This window comes from Bos indicus, chromosome 16, assembly GCF_029378745.1.
Source record: "Bos indicus isolate NIAB-ARS_2022 breed Sahiwal x Tharparkar chromosome 16, NIAB-ARS_B.indTharparkar_mat_pri_1.0, whole genome shotgun sequence".
In the NCBI taxonomy this organism is placed as follows: domain Eukaryota; kingdom Metazoa; phylum Chordata; class Mammalia; order Artiodactyla; family Bovidae; genus Bos; species Bos indicus.
In genome coordinates, this window is record NC_091775.1 from 44,169,576 (window position 1) to 44,189,021 (window position 19,446).

At 40.9% G+C, this 19,446-nt stretch overlaps 1 protein-coding gene and 1 pseudogene across 9 annotated transcripts in view; one reads left to right on the forward strand and one right to left on the reverse strand.

Annotated features, from left to right (window-relative positions):
* The window catches only part of KIF1B (kinesin family member 1B), a 151,434-nt gene extending 135,940 nt beyond the window's left edge, over positions 1-15,494 (reverse strand). For 4 of the 9 annotated variants that reach the window (XM_019976020.2, XM_070768871.1, XM_070768870.1 and 1 more), the window contains exons 1-2: positions 15,189-15,494; positions 1,128-1,308 (exon numbers count right to left, since the gene is read on the reverse strand). In XM_019976020.2, the coding sequence (XP_019831579.2) occupies positions 1,128-1,233 (106 nt within the window). In that variant the 5' untranslated portion in view covers positions 1,234-1,308; positions 15,189-15,494. The remainder of the gene's footprint in view (positions 1-1,127; positions 1,309-15,188) is intronic. The other 5 variants (XM_019976024.2, XM_070768875.1, XM_070768873.1 and 2 more) reach the window with 2 other exon arrangements.
* LOC109570253 (small ribosomal subunit protein uS11-like) lies at positions 8,176-8,716 on the forward strand (annotated as a pseudogene).
* Positions 15,495-19,446: the final 3,952 nt, after the last annotated feature.

A 19,446-nucleotide genomic window follows, 5' to 3' on the forward strand; every position in this document is an offset into this window, starting at 1 on the left:
CTATTTAGCAAGTTCAGAAAAATGTGTTAGCAAAAGAAAGTTCCAAGTTGTATACGGGGAATATGTATGTGTGTGTGTGTGCATATATATGGCAAACACACAGTAATAGAGAGTGATGGCTGGGAGCTGGGGGAGAAAAGGAGACATTGATCAAAGGGTACAAAGTTCTGGAGACCTAAAGTGCATCATGGTGACTATGGTTAATGATGTTTATGTAAAATTTGCTGAAGGAGTAGATCTCAAGTGTTCTTACCTTAAAATAAAAGGTGACTATCTATGAAAAGTGATGGATATGCTAATTAGATAGTGTTGATCATTTAAAAATGTATAAACATGTCAAAGCACCCATTGTACACCTCAAACATAACATATAGATTTATTTCCCACTGGGAGAATCCTCTACACAGAACACTGGCCCACAAACAGATAAGCATATTTCCTCAAATATTTAGCATTAACTTGGGTCTGAAAGAACAACAATTCTACTTTATCCCAAAGTTACAGGCTTTAAAATGGTAGAACTTACCATTATTTAAGTAATAGTTTGCCTACAGACCCACATCAAGTAACTAATGCAAGTACCAAAAACTCCAGCTTCCGTCATTTTTCACCTAAGGAATAGTTCAGAGAAACAAACCAGGAAGCAAGGACTGATCATTTTTAGTAATAATTTACAAGTTTATTATCTGCTTTAGCTATATCTGTCGTTCAACTCAAAGAATCATCATAAGGAAGCAGTGTAAGTGTTAAGACCATCTTGGTAAGCTCAAGTACTATTGAAAATCAAGGAAGTTAAAGCAATCTTGCACCCTCAATAAGGTATATTTCACAGCATCATTTACTAAAAATCACTGCTTACACCTTCACTATCATTAAGATTTCAACTTAATAACACTAGCTAAATTCACTCAGTTTTCTAGGGAATTCTCAATTGTAAAGAAGATAAACAGCCAATATTTAAATATGCTACAGCAAAAATCACAGGGGAAAACATTCAGTGGAACATTCAGAACAGCAAAGTTCCAAGTGTTACTAGCCACATGTTCATTTATTTTGATGACAGCAAGAAGGAAAGGGGGAAGGACAGGAAGATGAGACAGGACTGACAGAACACAGCATGCACTCACTGGTTGAGTTGCCCTGCATCTGAATGATGCACTTGGACTCTTTGCTGGTCTCTCGAGAATTGAAGGGCCGAACACGGACAGCCACCTTCACTGAGGCTCCCGACATTCTGACGGTCTTGTTATATATACGAAGTCCAGAAATAAAGAATCAAATCTTCTCAGGAAGTTATGTTCAAGTTTCCTTTAAAAAAGAAAAAAAGTTCATATAAGATAGGCAGAATTAAAGAAAACAAGGCTAATTTGAGCAGAAGAGCTATTAAATCTTAGTACTATTTGTTTCCATTTCTAAAAATCTCATCCCTTTTCTTCCCTATAAATCTTGTATGTGTGCATGAATAAATCAGTCACCAGTCTTGTCTGACTCTTTGTGATCTCACGGACTGTAGCCTACCAGGCTCATCTGTCCATGGAATTTTCCAGGTGAGAATACTGGAATGGATTGCCATTTCCTCCTCCAGGGGATCTTCCCAACCCAGGGACTGAACTCGCATTCTCTTACACAGGCAGGCAGATTCTTTAGCACTGTGCCATCTGGGAAGCCCCACAAACCTTATATTCTCAACAGTAAATTATCAGATAGAAAGTTAAAGACTGTAATTTGTTTTCCTGTTCCATTATCTATTTACCATACCTAAAAAGTCCCTAGACTTAATGATAAAAAATATTAACTGCAAAATAACAAACATCTTATTTACTCTCTGTTTTTCTGGATCAATTTCCAATAATATATGGAAAAAAATGTTTATCTGCTAAAGAGGGTTCCTACACAAGAAACTACCCATCTGCAAAACAACTTATTACTTGCTTTTAAAGAAATGCACTGAATTTTTATATTTTAATTTCAGTTTGAAACATCTAGTTACACGGTGTATATTTAAACAGCAAAGGACAGAGATAAGCTCCAGCTAGCTTCTTTGCCTGTAGGTATCCAGGAATTCCTTTAACTTTGATGACCCCTTTCTTAAGTATCTCATTTGGCCCTCACAACGATCCCGTACAATAATCACAGACAGTTCCAAAAGACCCAAGCTCTATCCTCTGACCCATGGCAGAATCAATTCACTACATTTCACTACTGAATGAAGCCACAGGGAAAACTGAACATTTTCTAGAGGAATAGTTTTTCTCCCCACAGAACAAAACGAACACCATTCAGTGAAAAGAACCCACATAAGTAATTTCCACAAGAAACAACAGATCTCAATCTGTACTCTGTTATATAAACATCTTCAAGAAGAACTGAACAAAAGAAAAAACTATAAAAGAAAAATACTTACGGGTCCAATTACCAGAGACCAAATTTTTGGTCCTGACCAGTTTCTTCCACATAATTAAGTAATGGTTAAGAATGCTCACCTCCAGCTGTACAACTAATGCTTTCCATAGGAAAAGGCAAAAAAATACTCTATCTTATTTCTTGTTTTTTGGGAACATGTCTGTTGTCTGTCTCTCACACCACCACCAGAATGCTCTGAAGATCTTGTCTGCTAGCTCTTTCATCAGATACCTTAAAATGGTGTCTGATGAAAGAGTTTACCACATGTTTGTTGAAGGAATGAGCTAATGAATTATATTTCCCAATTGTAAGAATTATCCTTTATCTGATTTACTTTTTTATGTTTTAAATGATTATAATATTTATTGATATTAATATTTTTATATTTGCTGTGATGTTTTTTCCAGTCTGTTTCACATTTTATTTTACAATAAACAGACGGTTCTTTTTTTAGTACATCATTTATTTGAATTAAATTTATTAAATGAAAGCTTAAAATTATTAACTCTTCCAATCTATATAACATGACCTATAGTCAGTAGCTGAGTACTCTGTCAAGACAGTGAATGAAGCATTCACAAAAAGCAAGACACAGAACACACTTTAACTCCTCAGAGTCCACTTTAATATACAGCCAGCATCTCAACACTCAATGTGTCCCATTATCTTCTCCTTAAAACTAGCAATCTCTGCCAATCTTCCCATTTCTATCTGGCCCCATACTATAAAGCTAGGAGTCATCTTTGCTTCCTTCTCTTTGAATCCTTTCATTAGTGGTAACATTATTCATGAAATACTACATGAAAACTTTTAAAACATTAATTTCCATTTTTCTATCCCTTCCCTCCTCTCATTTCCTCTGCCCTAACCTTAATCCATGTCCTTACTACCTCATGCCTAGCATACATGCAATAGAGAAACTAATCTTTGAGCTTTTAATTTTAATCCATGTCTTTAAATGAGGGTAAGGGGTTTGCACAAAACAATCACAGGATCTTTAGAAAAGTAAATGAGCCTAGACTTCAGATTTTGAGATAGGGCCCAGGTATGGCTAGTTTTGTTTTGTTTTGTTTTTTTCATTTTCTAAAAATTATGTTGTAAACCTCCAGCTGAGAACCCAACTTTATGCAACTGCCAACCCTACTGCAGTGACTTTCAATTTCACTTCCAAATCCAATAAACTTTTCTTACTCCCCAGTGCTTACAAAACCAGTCAAGGTACTCTGCGGCTGGTCAAGCGCCTTTACTATCCCACACACATTCTTTCACGTGTTCTAACAATTTCTCCCCCAAGAACCTTCATTTTCTCCTCTAGCTGATGGCCCAGCTCTAGTCTTACCTCTTTCAAATGAGGACCCAAACATTCCAGGAATCACTGGTATTTCCTACAGCACTTAAAACCAACCCCAAATGCACTGTGAGAACACTGCTATCATTTTACATGACTATATTCCAGCTTGTATGCTCTTTAATAGCTTCCCAAAGTGAACATCCTATTCCTTCAAAATCTCTTTGAAACTTAGGTTCCTTGAAAAAATGGCAATTTCCAAGTCTGGGCAAGAAATTTCAGGATGATTCTGGAACATTTAGTATGACCATAAGCATGAAATCAAAGACGAATGGGGTCACGGTGAAAAGACACAGCTGCCAACTGAAAGGGGCCCCCACTGGACAAAGATGGAATAACTGGAGCATAAAAACACATGCATACATACAGGCACACTGCATATGGACTGCAAAACATTAAATATATAAATTCAGAGGTTCATAACGATACTTCCAAAAATCTCATTACTCTGAAAACTGCAAATAAAACCAGGAATGGAGCATGCATCCAGTCCCTGTATCCTGTATGTTCCAGGATAGTCAAATAGTCAATGAGAGCAAGTTCTTTTCTATGGAAAAAGTCCAGCTAATAAATGCAGAAGAAATGACAGAAATAGAAAGTCACCATTTCCCACCCCTACTAACAAAAAGGTTCTCTGCATCATCACTATCTACTAAAAAAAAAAAGCCTTAAATGAAAGGCTGATTGATGTGGGAAGATTATATTGTATGAATTAGGGTAACATAATCTGAACCAAAGGATCATCAACCTTAACAATACTAACAGTGGGATACTGACGTGGCCCATGCCGCCTGATACACTCCAACAGGAGACACACAGAACCTCCTAGCACATATTCTTAGCCCACCCCCTTAAAAAAAAACACTGACAGAATCAAGACTCATTTACAGGACACACACGGAGCAAAGAAACAATTTAAACAATACCCAGAAGATACAATCACAGCCTAACCCAGAGTAGAGAAAACTCTACAGCTCAAGACACCCAGTAACTTTAATTAAATAGCATGATGGGCGGGGGGTAATAGAAGAGACAAATATTGACAATTAATGAATATTGTGGATATTTAAATTAAAAAAAAAAAAAAAAAAAAAAACTTTCTTCTTTTGTTTTCTACCCAGGGCCTACCGAAGTGCTGCTGCTGCTGCTAAATGACTTATAAACAATAAAGGCTGAAATCTCCTTGCTGACTTTTGATATAAAGTACCAGGAACCAAAATACTAACATCTTTAATACAGAATGTCCCCATACATACACTTTTCATCAGTTGTTTGACCCTTCTACCCAGCTATCCTCCCAGCATTTCATTCAACTTGACACACCCAAACCTCAAGTATCTTTCCACCTCCCCCAGCTCTTTTCTATTTCTTTTAGTGTCCTCACCATTCTCCTGTTCCCACAGGCTAAAGAGCTTGCTTCCCCTATCCATCTAATCAACGCCAAGTTACATGGCTTTCACCTATAAAATCTCTCTCATCACCATCGTACCACCGCTCTTACGCCTTCAATACATCTCACCCAAGACTATTAACTGTCCTAAGCCCTTTTTCTCCTCCTTCCTCTTGTCCCCACCACACTACACTCTACTGCCATTTTCATCTACTCCATCCACACTATGCAAAGCTGTCAGTGTTATACTCCTGAAGCACAAGTTTCTTCACTTAAAAATCCTCAAAGTTTCTCCACTGCCTATCAAGGAACGACTGAACTCCCCACACTGGCATTCAATGTGTTCTGTAACATAAACCACCTATTTTTACAAGCCCACAAAACACTGCCTTCCATCCACATTCCTTAACCACCACCCACGAGAGGGTTTTCTGAGAGCATCTCGTTTTTCTGCGCCTGTGCCTTTGCTCCAAAGCTCCTTTTACCCAGTGTACTCTTCCACCTCCCCTGTTCTTCTCAAAACCCAATTTTCTTCCAGGACCTTCTCATATGCTACCTATTTTTAAAGCCGTCATAGATTCTTCAATTCTTGCAAACCAAAGGCAAATGTTTCTCCACTTAATACTTCTCAACTCATTAACCTTATCTAGAGCAGAATAAGCTGTTTTGTAGCAATAAAGAAAAACAGCTTAAAGTTCCTTGAGGACAAGACAGAAATTTAGTCATGTTTCTAATCCCATATATCACATGGTCTTGAATAGAGGAGTCAAAACATTTTGGTTGAGTGGGTGTGCCACAGTCTATGGGGTCGAAAAGAGTTGGACACGACTTAGTGACTGAATAACTGTGTATCAACAAACTGATGTTGGAATGGTATCAATAAAAAAGCAAGCTGTTTCAAAATAAAGATGGACTGATGAAAAAGAAAAAGGATAAAATTAATTTCATACTCCTCCCTAATTAAAATAGCTTAACAGTCATTCTTCTTTGGAAGCGATATGTACGTTTTAAAATTACTTTCCCCAAACAACCTGAACCTAAACACATTTTTTCTTTTCTGATTTAACTGTCCTGTTGTAAAATTGCAACTGTCTTCACAAGCAAGTTAAATTTTTATACAGTAAAATAAGAAACTACAGTTAAGCGGGCTATAGCCAAGTGTTACTTTGTTACTTTCCTACAAACAAAGAGTATCTCTTTTATAATGGATGTCCATCAAAGAATTAGTTTCAAAACCTCCTGATCCTTTAAAAAAGTTACCAATTATGTAAATCTGAAATCAAGTTTAAATTTCAGTGAGAAATAACAATTACAGAATATTTTTAAGAAGTTATAGGAAAACAATAAAAATTAAAATACATTTTCCAAGTTTTAAAGAGCCAAAGGCAGGTAGGAAAGGCAACCATACATACTCTAAATCTCTTAATAGCCTCAGTTCTAGACTGTTCCTCTGACCAGTTTTCTTTCCTTATGACATATGATTAGAAGCATTATAAAGTGGAATGGAGCAAAAATTCCAGAAGCGTTCACTAACAATAGAGGGATAATAAAACATTTAGATCTAATTCATTTGAATTTTTCTAAATTTTTGCCCCATTGCTTAAATCTTGTGCAATTCTCTCGTGCCCTCAGAAGCACTCTGGATTATTGGGAGCCTAAGACAAATTCTCAAACTGACTTTTCAGCAAAATGAACAAACAAGAATGAAATAATCTTAGTTTTTTGGTTGGCTGGGTTTTGTAATACCCACCCCCCCTTTTTTTTTTTTTACAGAAAACAGCCAGGATTATATTCCTTAAACAGAGGTCAATTCATGTCATTCCCTCTTCTTAAAAGCCTTCAGTTGGTTCCCATGGCCTCAGAAAACAACCTAAAAATTGATAGGCCTCCACAATCCAACCTCTTTCTCCAGTCTCAGTTTTCACTGTACAACTTGAAACCTTCTTCACCAAGATCCTTATCACACCGAACATGTAATGCTTAGAAGCTCAATCTCCCTTCCAACCTATTACAAGTCCATATCTTTTGAGGACAAGGTCAAGGCCACCATGAGGCAGGAAGCATTAAGTCATATCTTCCTTAACATCCCCCTTTCTAAGCTAAAAGTCATACCTTCTATCTCATTGTTCCCTAAAAATGTTGTGTTGATTCCTCATTTTTCTACTTATTTCTTTCTTCCCTGTGTTGCAGTCAGCAGTTAACTCGCGTACATTGCTACTTTGTTCAGTATGTTTTTCACAACTAAAAATAGATTTAACCAAGAAATGCAATTTTTTAAATTCAACATTTATACAATCTGCTATATTCCCACAAATTTAGAATATCAACAAGCAATCTATTTAAAAGATAATCTTTTCTATTGAATACATTTTAAAGAATAAATTAGGGAATTCCCTGGCAGTCCAGTGATTAGGGCACTTTCACTACCGAGAAACCCAGGTTCAATCCCTGGTCAGGGAACTGAGTGACACAGCCCAAAAAAAAAAAAAAATGAATGATAAAAAAGAATAAGTGGATACCCCCAAAATAAGTATCTGCAGCTAATGAGCCTATTTTGGAAAGGTATGAAAATTTCCTTGTTATTATGGAAGTTGTGCGTTCTTGGTTGAATACTTTCCATGAGGACCAAGCAGGCTTTAGTATCCAATACTCCATGTCACTGAACAAGGCTGTACTGATAAAATGGCCCCCAAAATCTAAGAATTCATTTTTGTGTGTATATGTATTTTGTGTATGCATGTATATCTATTCTTGGTCTTTGACTCTACGGATAAAAATCAGCCATGAGCCAGGCTGCAAAAGCTCAAAATGGATCATATGTTAGGAAAGCTTCTTTCTGCATTCTAACCCAATGACAAGAATCAGACTGCACAGGAAGTTTCCTGACAGATCAGATTTTCAGTTTCAAATGAGATTAAACTAGCTCATTTAGGCTACCCAACTGTTTTAACCATTTATGAAAATAAATCAAAACAATTTTTAGATTAGACACGTGTCTTCTTGTCACTGCAATTAAGAAATCAAGAACCTGTTTCCGGTGGCAGAGTCTGGAGAAGACGCACAGAAATGGCACCTAGCAAGGGGAAGGAAAAGAAGGAAGAACAGGTCATCAGCCTCGGCTGAAGGAGAAAATATATTTGGTGTGTGCCACATCTTTGCATCCTTCAACAACACTTTTGTGCACGTCACCGATCTTTCTGGCAAGGAAACCATCTGCCATATAACTGGTGGGATGAAGGTGAAGGCTGACTGAGATGAGTCCTCTCCATATGCTGCCATGTTGGCTGCCCAGGATGTAGCCCAGAGGTGCAAGGATACGGGCATCACTGCCCTCCACATCAAACTCCGGGCCACAGGAGGAAATAGGACCAAGACTCCTGGACCAGGGGCCCAGTCAGCGCTCAAAGCCCTCGCCTGCTCAGGGATGAAGATTGGGCGGATTGAGGATGTCACCCCCATCCCTTCCGACAGCACCCGCAGGAAGGGGGGTTGCCGTGGTCGCCGTCTGTGAACAGGACTCCTCAAATTATTGCTTTCTGTTAATACATTGCTTTGATGTAAAAAAAAAAAAAAAAGAAAGAAAAGAAGAAGAAGAAATCAAGAACCTTCCTTTTTACTGGTGACATGATTTGATTCTCATAATCCAAGAGGTCCATCCAGAAACAACAGCTCCTATGGCCTATGGCTTAAAATAAACTATTCTAAATTAAAGTTTTTCATTATTTTCTTATTTTTCACTGTTCGGATGGCTAACACTAAACTCTATCTAGTAAGTTAATTCAATCTAATAACTAAAACCACATCCTATAATTTTTATTTTACAGATCCACTGGGAACTCTGTCACCCAAAACCCAATATTCCACTTAAGTTCTATTGTCAAAGTGGATGACAACAGCTACGCCTGGTAACTGTCCAGGTTAAAATGAACTCAGCTTGGCTATGATGTAGAAATGGAAGTTTCAGTCAGAGGTTAATTCAAATTTGGTATGAGTCAAGGTTCTCTCTGAAATCTGCCTGTGACCACACCTTCGCAGCTACCTGCCTGGTAAGTAGCTCCTTAGCTGGGCAAGAATGCAGGTCAGACTTCTCCATGTGGCAACAATGTGTCAGTCTTGCCACATGATAAACCACTACCCAAAGTTTAATAGGTATGTTTTCAATGAGATGACAACACAAAATACAAGTATTCCAGGTTCTCACCAGAGTTATTAAATAATGAGTGTTCTGCTGGGATACTCAGACTTATCTTTACATAAAGTTATATACCAGAACCACATTAGTCACAGAAAAGACTTAAGTTATATTTTTATGTTGTATACTCAGTGTGGAAAGCAGGTGGATTACTTTTTTAAAATAGGTCTTTGAAGAACACTTCTTCCTTTTACTTAAAAGATCTGTTGAAAACACTTAGTATGTATATCTTTGCATCAGGATGTCTGTAACGCTTTCCTCTTAAAATTTCTTTAGAATTCATTACCAGGAAAAAAGATGCTCTTGACAAACCATTACCTTTCTTTTACCAGAATGAAAATTGTATAATTTCCTTTTCCCTTTTTGTCTGACTTTCAAAAGTTTCAAGACTAAGTTACAATAACATATCATACACTTTATATATATGGCAACCCACTCCAGTATTCTTGCCTGGAGAATTCCACAGACAGAGAAGCCTGGCGGGCTACAGTCCACGGGGCTGCAAAGAGTCGGACACGACTGAGCGTGCGTGCACATACAGACAAACTGCTGTAATCTGTGTATTTACTTTTTCCTCCTGTCATATAGATTTTTGTTTCTTCTCCATATTTAACAGCCTCATCATATCTACAGTATTGTGGTAAGCTGCTCAAAACCTTTCTCAAAGCAGTAAGTGATATAAATTACAACTAAATAAAACTTTCCTGTAATGCCTAATCTGTTATTTGACACTGAAAATGTTATGTAGTCAAAATTCTAGTTCTTAAAAACAAATAAAGTAAGTCTTTAAAAATTACACAAAAATTTGTGTTGAATAAATGATAGGCATGTGAGTGGCCAGAAAAGTACAAGGCCTGGAAGACTGAAACCAGCCCCACAGAACAGAAGCAGACAAAGGAGGGAGTGAAGTGAGCAGTACTTCCAGCACTGCACAGGCGTGAAACGTGCCCCCTGCTATCATAACAAAGGGCTGGAAATCAGAGCACCAGCAGTGTTGAAGTGGGGGATCAGGGAAGCCAGTCTGCGGTGGGCTGGGGAGTAATGAGGAGGCAAGAACTGGAAATGCAAGTATCCTCACTGCTTCCAGAACCTATGAGGGCAGAGAGATGACCAGAAGGGAACAGGAATGGAGAATGCTTCCCCTCCCCATCCCATTTCATTAATACAAAAGTCTTCTATGTTTCTATCCTTGATTCAACAGCTATTCATGGGGTGCCTACAACATGACAGGCAGTTGCAGGAGTCTGGGATAAATCAGTGAACAAAACAGACAAACATCTTTGCCATGGAGAAGTTTTCATTCTAGTAGGGCAGTGAAAGTCTGTCAGTCATGTCTGACTCCTTGCAGCCCCATGGACTATACAGTTGATGGAATTCTCCAGGCCAGAATACCACAGTGGGTAGCCATTCCCTTCTCCAGGGGATCTTCCCAAACCTGGAGATCGAACCCAGGTCTCCCGCATTGCAGGTGGATTCTTTACCAGTTGAGCCTCAAGGGAAGCCCTAGTAGGGCAGAGGGGACATTAAAATAGGTTATACAGAATATGAGGTGATATAAGTGCTATGAGGGAGGAAAATTACAGCAAAGTCGGGGGGATCAGGAGTGTGGTGGGAAGGGGTGCCAAGCAGATGCATGAATGAGGTCAGGAGAGGTTTGCTGAGGTAGTGAGGTTTAAGCTTAAGCAAAGACCTGAAGCAGGTGAAGGAATTAGCCAAGCAGATTTCAGGGGAAGTGTTTCAAGTAGCACAAAAAGTCAGAGCAAAGGCCCTAACGTAGGACTGTGTCTGCTGTTTTCAAGGGGAAAACTGAGGGGAAACAGCAAAGACGGAAAGGGAAGTAGCCAATACAGCAAGTCCCAAACGAAAAGAAGGCAATGATACCCAAAACACAAGCCCAGGGGTGAGCAGAAGTCGAGAGAGTAACCTTTCCCTTGAGACTGCCTCACTGTGCGGCAGTAAGCAGGCCTAACTAAAATGGTCAAGATTTTAGAAAAGCCACTGTGGAGAGCGGGAGAGGGGACTGAGCAGAAATGCTCTGACGGACACCAGAGACAGCTTCAGGGGAGACCCAAGACCAGACACCCGCCGAGGCACTGATGCGCAGCACTGTGTGAGGGGTCTCCACGACACCGTTAAAAAGGGAGGCTACGGATGACGGGAATGACTCAAGACTGGCATGTGAAGAAATAAAGGCTGCAAGTACTAGTAAGAAAATGGCCGAAGCAACGCACCTGGAAATGACAGTGGAGAAAAAGCAGACGAAGAAGTACAATCTGAAAGGGGCTAATAGGACCAGACACCTGAGGTAGGAGAACACATAGCAAGAGACTAACGTGAGAGCTCTAAGTTACCAGAGTTTAAGACCTGAAGGTGATGACGTGTTAGAAGATACGGCCACAATAAGAGTTATGGAACAGAATGAACCTTACCTTTGAGCTGAAGTTAAGGAATTCTACAGTTAAGAGTAGTTACAAAGGAAGTTCAGCCTAGTGGACACTAACCACTTCTAGTGACCTTGGGGGAATCATTTAGCCTCTGTCTCAGTTTCACCTATAAAATGGGGATAACAGTATGTATTTTATATGGCTGTTACAAAGATTGAGTGTGTACATGTAACGTGGTTAGAAAAGAGCCTGGCACACAGAAAGAGCTCAGTAGAGTAAGCTATCCTATCACTATTGTTGTGATGTGGTTGTTTATACAGTTATGGACATCTGCCAGAATGGTGTCCGAAATTCGGACGGAAGGAAGAACTAAGACACACACCAATGTCTTCAAACAGAGCAATGGTAGAGGACAGTGTAATTGAATGATACACTTTGGCATAAACAATTGATATTAAATGTAAAAAATATTCTAAAATCAGTCATTTACAATCTTGTGAGTTATAACAAATATACAAACCACTGCAAAACAAAAACACCGACCGAGTATTAGATAATACATATTACACTGCAACACAGAAAGGGAAGAGGCTCTGGCTGAAAATCACAGAAACCGCCATGGCAAGGGTAGTGGTACACTAAACCATATGTACTAAAACAGAAAGGTGCTGGAGTTAACCTGATCTCACCACATCCACAGACACGGTAAAGCATAAGTTCCTGGAGTAAAGAACTACATCTCTACACACACTCAACTGGGAATGAATGTTGTCAAAGTGAGCATAAACAAATTACTGGGCCAGTCATCAAAAAACCCAAGTCAAAAGTCCAGAGCATCCTTTGCAGGTTTTTCCTGTCACAGCTGCATCTGCTTCATTTACCTTCTACTAGATGAAAAAGTTCTAAATGTGTATTTATCCACATGCTTTCATGAACTCCAGAAATTCACCAGTATCTGCTTGAGCAAGACCACCTTTTAAAGAGAACAACATGAAGTAGATATGCTATACCTTTCACTTTAGAGCCTTATGAAATTATATCACATGGGTTTAAAACCAAAGGGCTATCTTACCCCTGAGAAAGACCTGGTGTGCTCAGAGCCCTGGGAAGCGCTTAGAAACAAAGCAGGGGCCCTTTGTTGTCCTTCACTCTGTACCCAGGACAAGACCATAGCAGGAAGTGAGCTTGAAAGCTCCGGCCTTGGAGAGCCTCTGTTGGCACTTCTCTTGGCAGTTTATTCCCAGCACAAATTCAAAGTGGGAAAAAGAAAAGAGAGAAAAAAGGAAAACTGCATTCGTCTCTGGTCTTGAAAAGGAAAGTCTGCTCAGAAGTTGTACCTGATTGGATAAACTTTGGAAAAACAATCATCAGAGTGGAGCTGCACAAAATCTTGCCTCCCAGACTCCCATTCTGGTCTGACTTTACCACGTGCTGAGACTACATTTAACCACCATTCTTCAGATCTTGCTTACTAATAAAATAAATATAAAAACTTACATCTCAGAAATATTTCTTAATTGGGGCATGGAATTTAAAAACAAGACATTCTGTATTTCTCTCATTATTAATAAGATGCAAAAAACACTAGTTTCTGTTGAAGTCATTTTTTAAAAATTTCAACCAAGTTTCAAAAGAAAAGCTTAATGATAAAAATAAAAAATAAAGTGTTAAGACTATTCTTAGAAAACCTTATCTGAAAATGTTTAAGTAGTTCCACTTAAGTCACAGGAATTTATTCATTAAGAAAGGGAGTCTGAATGAAAGCAACAGGACAAAAAAGGTGGGCATGCCATTCTCCAGGGCCTGTCCACACCTAGTATGTGGGGAAAGACAGATTTATGGGCTCACACTAAATTCAGTTGTTGCTCCTATCCAGATCTTTTTCTTACAACGCTAACATGTGTGCACTCTTCATATTCCATCCTTAAGTGGTACCTTACCCATTTCACTTGCTTCATAATCCAAAAGCCATACCAAGTTAATTAGAAAGCATCACCTCACTTCTTAGAGAACACAAGCTAAGATTTTACTATGACTAAGCTAAGCTGACAAAATGCCAGCCTTTAAATAAAATATCCACCATGATATCACCTCTTAAGAGCTATTTGAATCCAGCCACTACACTTTCAGGGGGCTGGGAAAGACCCATTTAAGACACAAAGCAACATGTTCAGTATCTCCACAACAGCTGCCTAGAACAGTAAAGAGATATGTCAGCAAGGGATCTGTTGACAATCTAATTTCAGCCACCTCGAGATTCCACAAACCTGACAACCTGCGTCCTCAAAAATACTACTGCAACCCTCTCCCATCATTAGACTATTCCAGTTGACTTCACCTCTGCATATTGAGCTACTTTGAAAATATATCCATCCGGCGACGCAATATACTATTGATAATTCCAGGCCTCCACCCTGGTAAATTGGCCTTAGCAATCCTCAGATCTGCCTTTGTACGAGTAAGGCATCACCATCCCTCTGTGTCCATAGCCCTGATCATAGACGATGAACACAGAAATGCATCATTTCACCTCAAAGAGAATGCAATCTTGAAGGCACTTTGCCTTGGAAGCTCAATTAGCGATTCTCCAAGGAGGGAAAAAAAAGTGATTTCGGAGTTCCATTCTGGTTTTAGGGCCCGGAATGTTTTGTGTTGCATGAACAATAACTAGCTCGCTGGAGTAGCCTCCCAACCCCCACAACTTGGCTTCGGTGTGGCCAGTCACCCTGAAAGCTGCCAGGGCTGCCACTCGGTGCCTTCCAGCAACGGGACTTGGCTCCTAAAGGATTTGTCAGATCATCCTCCCAATATGGCTGCCAGAGTAATCCCAGGCTGCCGACCGCCGAGACCACACCAGCCCCCGCCACCGATGGCCAGCATCCAGCGAGCCCCCTCCCTTCCCACCGCGCTTCTCTCCAGTCCTTGCGACAGCGGCTCCCCCCGGCTCCCCCCTCCCACGCGATGCCAGCGCCTGCCTTCATCTGGCAAAAGGGCACAACCACATTCCTAGACGAAGCCTCGATGCCAACCCTAACGGAGGAGAGAGGATGGGGGTAAATGAGAAGGGTGGCTTCAGCACAGAGCACAGAGAGCCGTAATGTGCGCAAAGAGCCCGGGTAACCGACGGGCAGCGGCGGCTCGGCTGACCGCCGGAGACAGCCGGAACCTGGCGGCTCAGGGGAGGCGGAGAGCTGGTGCGGGCCACTGCTGGGGACCCGGCAGGCCGCTGGACCCAAGCCGGGCGCTCGCTGCTGGCCCGGGGACGGTCCCCCACCCCCGAGACCGAGACTCCCCCACCCCGCCCCGCCCCACTCGGTGCCCCGCTGGGGCAGCGCCCTCAGTATTCGCGGCTCCGGCCCGGCCCGGAGCTTCCCCGGCTCGGACCCCGCCAGCCCCCGGCCTGGCCGCCCCTCCCCCCGGGCGGTCCCATTCTCAGGCTGGAGCCGCAGCGCCAACCGCCGCCCGCCTTACCTCAGCCGCGCTGCGGACAGACTGACAGGCGGGCGGGAGGGCAGGGTCAGCAAGGGCCGCGACGCGCGGGGGCGCGGGGAACCCGGCACCGACGTTCCTTAGCGCGAGCAGCGGCCGCCGAGAGCCGCAGGGCGCCGCTCGGCAGCCCCATCACACAGCTGGCGAGCCCGGCATCAAGGGCCACGGAGGGCGGGAGTCCAGGAGACCCGGGCGCGGCGACCGGCGAAGAGCGGCTCAGCCTCGCGCTGGCACCTCCCAGGACCGCCGCCGTCAGACTGCTCAGCGTCCGTCCTCTCCAAGCTCCGCCTGCTGCCGCCGGCCTAGGACACCGCCCGAAGCCCGGCTGCCGTGCGTCACCTCGGTCCGCCTTGGCGCCCGCGACTGACACAGGCAGCGACCAATCAGGGTGCAGAGCTCCGAGCGACCGGCCAATCGCAGGGGGAACCGGTGAAGGGAGGCGGTGAGAGAGGCGGAGACGGCTGGGCGCCCCCTGGTGGCTCAGAAGCCGGAGCTGGTGTGTGGGGGTGCGGGGTAGGAAAAGGCGGCGCCCAGAGTCCCCTCCCGGGTGACCCCCGAAGGGCGTTAGTCGGCAGCAGCCAGCCGCGCTGGGCTAACTCGGTGATCCGCCTTGTAAGGGGACAAAGCAAGGCTAAGTGGGGCGGGGCGGGACTGTGGGGACCCGACGCCTGCGGAGGGGCAGAGACGAATGTGGGAGGCAGCCGAGTGTGGAGTCATTGTCTGTTTGGGAAACATCTCACCACGTTGAAGCCGCCGAACACTGCGCAGTCGGAGCTGAAACACGCAAAAGGATGAGTGTACTATCCCGCAGAAAGCTTGCCGGCCTATTCTTAGCGAGCCCGAGCACAACACCTCCCACACGCCACCTTGGGAAAAAAGGCGGAATGAGTAATGGAAAAGCATGACTTAGTGGGCATTCAACTTGTCTCCTTGGGAGACCGAGTAAGGGCCGTGAGTAAAGGAACAAAATGCTTTGTATTGCCCCGGAGTTAACCAACCGAGGTCCCCCTTGGGAGATTCCCTTGAAGGAGGGTTATTGGAATTCAGAAACTGAGAGCACACACGCGCTCTGCTAGCGATTTTTAAAAATCAGGTTTTGATTCAGGTCAAAAGAAAAGTACACAACTGTTCACGTGAGGTACAATTAAGTACTTAACAAAATATTAATTCTACAGTAATATGGGTAATTATGCCAGGCATCACTATTTTACAAGGTTATGATATGCTTTTTGATTTACTAGCAGAAATTTAAAGTAAAATCTGATTCCTCCCCCCCCCCCCCGAATTCAATACAGAATTGGATGTTAAAAAGCCTCTGTATAAGCAGAGACACTAAAGCATCAAAATTAAATTTCTACACTAAGGGTTTCAGAAGATTTGCACCACTGCTAAACTCCTCATACTCGCCATCCAGCCAACAGCTATTGAACCTTTCATATAGAATGTAAACTCCACCTGTCCACAGAATGATTTGACATAGCTTACATTGACCCATACAAGCAATAAAACTAGAGCATTAAACTAGGAGTAAAGTTAATAATTTTTTTAAGTAATAAAGTCTGTATAGGGGAAAGGGCTGTCTGAAAAAGGGGAATGCATAGAAAGAAAAATAATATTTAAAAATAGAGTCAAAAAAATAAAATAAAATAAAAAAATAAAAATAGAGTCAAGGGAATGTGCCACCACTGAGCACAAAACCCACCTGGTAGCTTCCTGAAGGCCATGACAAAAACAGAATTACAATGAGTTAATAAACAGAAGTTCACGGATTCTTTAGTAGACACCAATCTTTTCCTTAAAAAAAAGAAAATCTCTTAAGTCAAAGATCTCTCTTGGTAAATGACACATTGCGCTTGAAAACGTGTGGGTTATTTTCAAATATCTTTTGATACTTATTTCTAACATAATTCCACAGTGATAAGAGAATAGAAACTGTATGATTTCAACAGCTTTTTAGCCCATGAAATTTTTTCACCTTATATTACGTCCCTGGATATATTCCAGTGTCTCCTGGTTTATAGTCTTTGGGAAGTTGAGTAGAATATGTATCCTGCTGTTGTGTGAAACTTATATAAATCTTAATTTTGTTGAATTGGTTCATAGTGCTTTCCAGACCTAGTATAGCCTTCTTTTCTATTTATTCTATTAATTTTTGAGAGTTTGATATTGAAACACCAACTAAAACTCTTAATTTATCTACTTAAAAAATAATCATAATATATATAGTGGAACTATATGTAACTTTGTTCTGTATTTTCCAAGTTTCCTATAAATGTGTTATACTTTTATAATTTAAAAAAAAGCTCTTTGCATAAGTACTCAGGTAAGCACCATGGAGAGTTATAAAAACCTGGATGGTAGTATTGTTTGAGCTCTCAATGGAGTTCAAATTAAAAAGAATCTGAAACAGTGAAGGGAATGTAGTAGTAATCAGCCCTAGACAAATTAAGCAATAGCACACAAAGAAGGGTCAATAGAGGTAGATAAGACTGTTCTAGGTTTTAAGACCAAAATAGCCTCCTCTACCTAAGCTTTTTGCCCCTCTGACAAATGAAAATCACTCTACAGAGACCTTCAGTTTCTCAGGTTACAGATTTTATACAGAGTCACCCCTCAAAAGTCAGATAGTACTAGAAAATTAAATTTAGCCATGGCCCAATAGTTATCCCTAGAATACAAGGAAAGAACACCAAAAGATTTATAAATGTTACGCACCGAGCCATGCTACCACAACTAATAAGGTGTCTAGATACAAGGTCAATATAAAAAAATCCAAAGTACTCCTTTTCATTAGGAAAGGCTAACTAGAAAATGTGATTTTAAATGCTTCTGTTAAAAATAGCAACAAAACTATTAACTATTTAAGGGTAAGTTGACAAAAGATAAGCAAGACCCATATGGAAAAAAGTTATACAACTATATTTTTGAAACACATTCGATGAGATCAGGTACATTCAGGGTAGTATGAAATTAGATGATGAAACATACTAAAGAAGATCTAAGTAGATGGAGGTGTTCTTATTTGGGGGCAAGAAGAAAATATTAGCATGTCAATTCTTTCCAAGTTAATCTATAAACTTAATGTCATTTCACTGAATATTTCAACAGGATTTTTTATGGAATTTAACAAAGTGATAGTAAAATTCAAATAGTAAATCTAGTCTATGTCCATTTTAAAAAATTAATATTCTAGAACATATCCAAGAGTATCCATGACAATTTTGAAGAATGAGGTGTGGGGATTTGCCCATAAGTTAACAAGATTTTCTGTAACATCATACTAATTAGAATTCTATTGCATTGGCACAAGAATATACAAATATAGAAATGGAACAGAATAGAGTCCAGAAACAGATCACACACATATGGGAATATACCATATGACAGCACTGGCATTAAAAATCAGTGGAGAAATGATAAATTATAAATGATAATAAATGATGTGGAGTAATTGCTTAGTATGTGGTAAACCACTGGTAGAAGAAGGCAATGGCACCCCACTCCAGTACTCTTGCCTGGAAAATCCCATGGACAGAAGAGCCTGGTAGGCTGCAGTCCATGGGGTCGAGAAGAGTCGGACACTACTGAGTGACTTCACTTTCACTTTTCACTTTCATGCACTGGAGAAGGAAATGGCAACCCACTCCAGTGTTCTTGCCTGGAGAATCCCAGGGATGGGGGAACCTGGTGGGCTGCCGTCTATGGGGTCACAGAGTCAGATATGACTGAAGCGACTTAGCAGCATCAGCAAACCACTGGTGGTCTAGTAGTTAAGAATCCATCTGCCACTGCATGGGACACAGGTTTGATCCCTGGTCCGGAAAGATTCCACATGCTTCAGAGCAACTAAACTTGAGCGCTACAACTACTAAACCTGTGCTCTAGAACCCATGAGCTGAAACATGCTCCTTACATCACACCATACAAAAAATAAATTTCACATGGACTGAAAGCCTAAATCAGAAAAACAAAGGTTTAAATGTTTTAGTAAGAAATATAAAATATTGTTATCACCTTGAAATAAAAAGAAAAAAGTACTAATCACAAAAGCTGTGAATTTAACTATAATTAAAAAAAACACTTCTATATAAACAAAAAATACCATAAAACAACAAACCTTAGATTGGAGAAATATATTTGTAACACATTTCACCAACGAAGCATTCAGAGTATACAGAGAAATCAAATCAATTTACAATAATACAAATCAATGTGAAAATATAAATGTAGCAGGGAAAAA